The sequence below is a fragment of the Cucumis sativus genome, chromosome 5 (assembly GCF_000004075.3).
Source record: "Cucumis sativus cultivar 9930 chromosome 5, Cucumber_9930_V3, whole genome shotgun sequence".
Taxonomy (NCBI): domain Eukaryota; kingdom Viridiplantae; phylum Streptophyta; class Magnoliopsida; order Cucurbitales; family Cucurbitaceae; genus Cucumis; species Cucumis sativus.
Genome location: NC_026659.2, coordinates 12,830,465 through 12,834,675, shown reverse-complemented (window position 1 = coordinate 12,834,675; position 4,211 = coordinate 12,830,465). Strand labels below are relative to the sequence as shown.

The window sequence follows — 4,211 nt, the reverse complement described above, 5'->3', positions numbered from 1 at the left end:
TTTAAAAAAATCTCTTTATTGGAAGACTATGTCGATGACGGATTTTAAGAAATTGTACTAATTTTTCACTTTCTCGAGGTTAGAAAAAAAAAGTTTCTCATTATAGTTAGGTTGATGGAGTTTCTTTCTTTCATTTTAGAGGATCATTGCTTCGAATATTGGAGTAATAAGAATAAAACAAGTCATTGTTTCAAGAAGATGTACATAATGTTTTTCAACTAATATTTTCAATTTCTCTCGCCGTTTTTTTTACGTATGTTAAGGAGTGCTAACACCTTACTATTTCACAAATAACTCTCGAATTCAACTCTAGTTTTCGTAGATCATTTTCTTTTCAATAAAAGTTTAAAATTTATTTTATTTTATTTTTAGGTGTCCAATCACAGTGGAAAAAAAGATTGGTGACAACTAACCCTTTTAAAGATGTCAGCCGCCGTGCTTCATCTCAAGCACGTGACAACAATTTTTCTTTCCGCTATGCCTCATTTTTTCAATAGTACTTTGCATTTTTTTCTCTCTTTCTTTTGGATTTTAATGCAACATTTATTTGAAAGGCAGAAAGAGGAAAAAGAAAAACAAAGGGTACATATATGGAATGTGATCAACATTAATTTTTTTTGTGGTTTAAAAGTATGTGATGATATTATTGCTAATCAAAAGTTTCCCATTTAGTTGTCACAACCACAGGTTCAGAATTCCTTGGAGTTTCCTTCAGTATTCTCAAACATTGCTGCCTTGGCTTCAAATTTTGCTTTGCCTTTGTAGTAGAAATAAAACCACCATTTTTTGAAATTCCAATTTCATTTTTGCTATTGAGAGTGGTACAATATTGTAGCTTCATCATGTCAAGACTTTCAATTTGCTTTTGAACTTCTCTCACCTTTTCCAAATATTAAAATTAACTTAGTTAATTTTAAATTAAATTATAATTTTAACGTATGAGCTACAAAATATTTATTTTATCTTTGTTACAGAATGTTTATTTTATATTTACCTGTTGTCTTCTTTGTAGCCTCAGATCTCCCACAACTTCAATTTCATCTAATTGTATCAATTTTCTCATAAGCAATTCAATCAAATCATCCACTTCTTTCTCAGAAACTCTCCCTTCTTTACAAGCTTTCACATGAACAGATCCAACCTATCACCAAACAAAACATAAACCCAGAGGAATAGTTTTACAAATTTAGCACCTACAATTTTTTGAAGTTCTACTAAAAGAAAAGGACTAAATTACAACCCTTTAATTTCAAACTAAAGGGACCTATTTATAATTTAACCGAAGAAAAATAAAGAGTGCTGTATGAAGTTTATATATATATACCTCTTGAGAGAGTTTATTGACTTCCAAGTCTATTTCTTTTAACAAGTTGGAGGATATTTGAAACTTATGGTTTGTAAGCATTTCAACGCATCTTCTTTCTTTGCTTAAAATGTCTTCAACCAACACAATTTTTGAGCCATTTTTAACTCTTGCCACATCTAGATAAGCATTTGAATTCCTCTCTTTGTTTTTGTATATTAGCTTTTGCTCTGCTGGGTGCAACCCTGTTGGCTCAGCCATCAACTTTTTCAATTCGCCTGCCCAAAATGTTGTGTACTATATATTATTATTGCTCCAACAACATCGATTTTAAAATCTGAAGAAATTATCCCATTTAAAATCAAACAGAGCTGGCATGATTTTATATCTAAATTTTAGGCTAAATTCAAAAAATAAAAAACCACCTCAATATTCCCTCATCATGACAAAATCTACAATATTTTCCATGTAACCTTTCAAACATTTTTGTAATGAAATTCGGTATAAATGTTAAGCGAAAATTGGGACGACCTACAACAATATCAAGGTGACATTAGAATGGAAGTCGAAAGGTGGACATGATGATCACTACACCATTGATCTATACCATTTATCTCATCCCTTTCAAGTTTCAAATTTTCTTAGAGAATTGTAAGAATTCTACTCAAATCTCATTTCACCCTTGAAACATTTATGAAAATTTGAAATTAAAAAGGGAGTATTTAATTATTACTTTTTTTTGAAAAATAAAGGTAGTTTCTTTATTTAATTTAACCTAAAATTTACCCAAAACGCAATTTATTTATCTAAAATGAACCTTTCTATAATATAAGTTCAGTTTACACCCAATCCTAATTAACAAAAAATTTCTAATACCAAAATATACATAATATAGTTTAAGGCATGGACTAAAAAGAGAAAAAAAACCATATCAAAATATATGTTCAATATAGAACCTAGATCCACTACGAAAATTCTATATGAAGTATTGAAGAACGCTGAATCATATGAACACACAACAAAATGAACAAATTAAATAGATTAAAAAAAAAAAAAGTGTTACCAAAGCTTGCATGGGAGTTGATTTGAATATGATGATAAGAAGAGCCAAATTTAACCTTAACTTTAATGGTGGGAAAAGAAGGATTTGAATTAAAATCCCTCTTTTGAACCAACATTCCTCCAGGTCTAATTTCCAATTCTGAAACTCTCTGTCTTTGATTTTCAATTGAAATCATACTTTTGCTGAACCTTTGATTTAATTTCTATGTTTCTGTTTGGTGTCACACACACTGTTTTATTTTGGAAACAAAGAGGAAACCCATGGGATGAAGAAAGAATCTTGGGGTTTGCTAAAAGATCAATTATGGAATCATAAAAAGGAACTGTGTTTTTTATTCATTGCTTTGGAACAAATGTATGAGAAAGTTTAAAGAGGGAGAGAGAATATGGGAATTTGTAGACAAAAGGGAAAAGTGAGAGTGTAAATGGCCACATATATAACTATTTTTTAGTGTGGGAAGGAAGAATCTAATCTACAAAAGGGAAAGAAAAAAAAAAAAAAAAAGACAAATTGGCCTGAAATTAAATTTGATAAATAAGGGATTTTCTATTTTTAGGGAAAATGAAGTATATAGTAAAATTTTACTTAAATAAATCATTGGTCAAATTTATGTTTATTTTATTGTTAGTCTGTCTTCATTTATTAGTAGCGTTGTTTCTTGTCCAAATAATATTCATTTCTACTCGTTTCACTTTATATTTTCAAGTTCATAAGTGGAGGAGAGTATTAAATTTGTTTTCATTGAATCTAGAGGCAATCAATGATTTAATTAGATGATATTAGAGCAGTGTGATTTCGGAGGTTGTGTGTTCAAACAGTTGTGTTATTTCCTTCCAATATAATTAATATGCATTTGTACTCGTTTTGCTTTTTCATATTTCAAGTTTGTAATAGAAAGGAAATAGATATTATATTAAGTTTACCGTCACTTATCAACTTAAACTTTTGAATTGATTATTAAACATGTTAGAGCCAGCTCGCCAACTAGATATAACCTTTTACATAGTTCACATTGGGAAAGGGTTTATTGTCAATTTATCAATAATTTCAAACTATTTATTTGCTTAAAAAACTCTTATATGCTCTCACAACTTTAGATACTTCTAATTTACATCCATTTATTCTTTCAATTATGTTTTAGTAATTAAAGGATTGATATCACTTATGAGTTCCTCTAATGATTTAGCTTACGTTATGAAAATTATGATAAGATATATTGAAATTTATTACAACACACAGATGCATTCACTTGTCAAAATCAAATTTGTTTATAAAGTAGAAAGATCAATATAAAGGTAATAAAAATTAACACTTATAAACTGTAAGGCGATAGGATATTAAAGCACTATAAAACACAAAATATAAAGCCTAAATTATTACTTGATTATTAATATTTAGAGGATAAATAATTATGTTTTTTTTGCCGAAGGTACAAACTAAATTGTTAATATTTGGAAGCAGAATAATTGCTAATGAAATCAAATAGTTATAGACTAAAGTTTAAGTATTTGTTATTTTTAATTTTATATATTGATCAATCATTTGAGAATTGCTATGAATTGAAGAAAATTTGAACTATCATTTGAGAATGCTATGAATAGAAGAAAAATTGAACTATTTAAAAATGTAGCAAAATTTTTAAATGGGTAATAGAGAATTTGATGAATTTTTCTATATTTTATAAAGAGTTTCAATATTTTGCTATTTTAGAAAATATTTGTTGATGTTTTTGTTAGAAAGGTTGAATAACGAGAAGAGATTGAAGATTTGTACGAAGAAGTTTAGGAAAATGCATCAGATGACAAAAAGAATTAGAAAAAAGCAGTCCCATAGCACCTCTTTTTT

General features: G+C 28.2%; 1 protein-coding gene across 1 annotated transcript; it reads right to left on the bottom strand.

Annotated features, from left to right (window-relative positions):
• Nucleotides 1-340: 340 nt before the first annotated feature.
• LOC101211509 (BAG family molecular chaperone regulator 1) lies at nucleotides 341-2,686 on the bottom strand. The gene is made up of 4 exons (XM_004142248.3): nucleotides 2,367-2,686; nucleotides 1,325-1,581; nucleotides 995-1,141; nucleotides 341-880 (listed from the first exon to the last, which is right to left on the bottom strand). The coding sequence occupies exons 1-4, from the start codon at nucleotides 2,539-2,541 to the stop codon at nucleotides 650-652; spliced, it is 810 nt and encodes a 269-aa protein (XP_004142296.2). The 5' UTR covers nucleotides 2,542-2,686; the 3' UTR covers nucleotides 341-649.
• Between the last annotated feature and the right edge of the window lie 1,525 nt (nucleotides 2,687-4,211).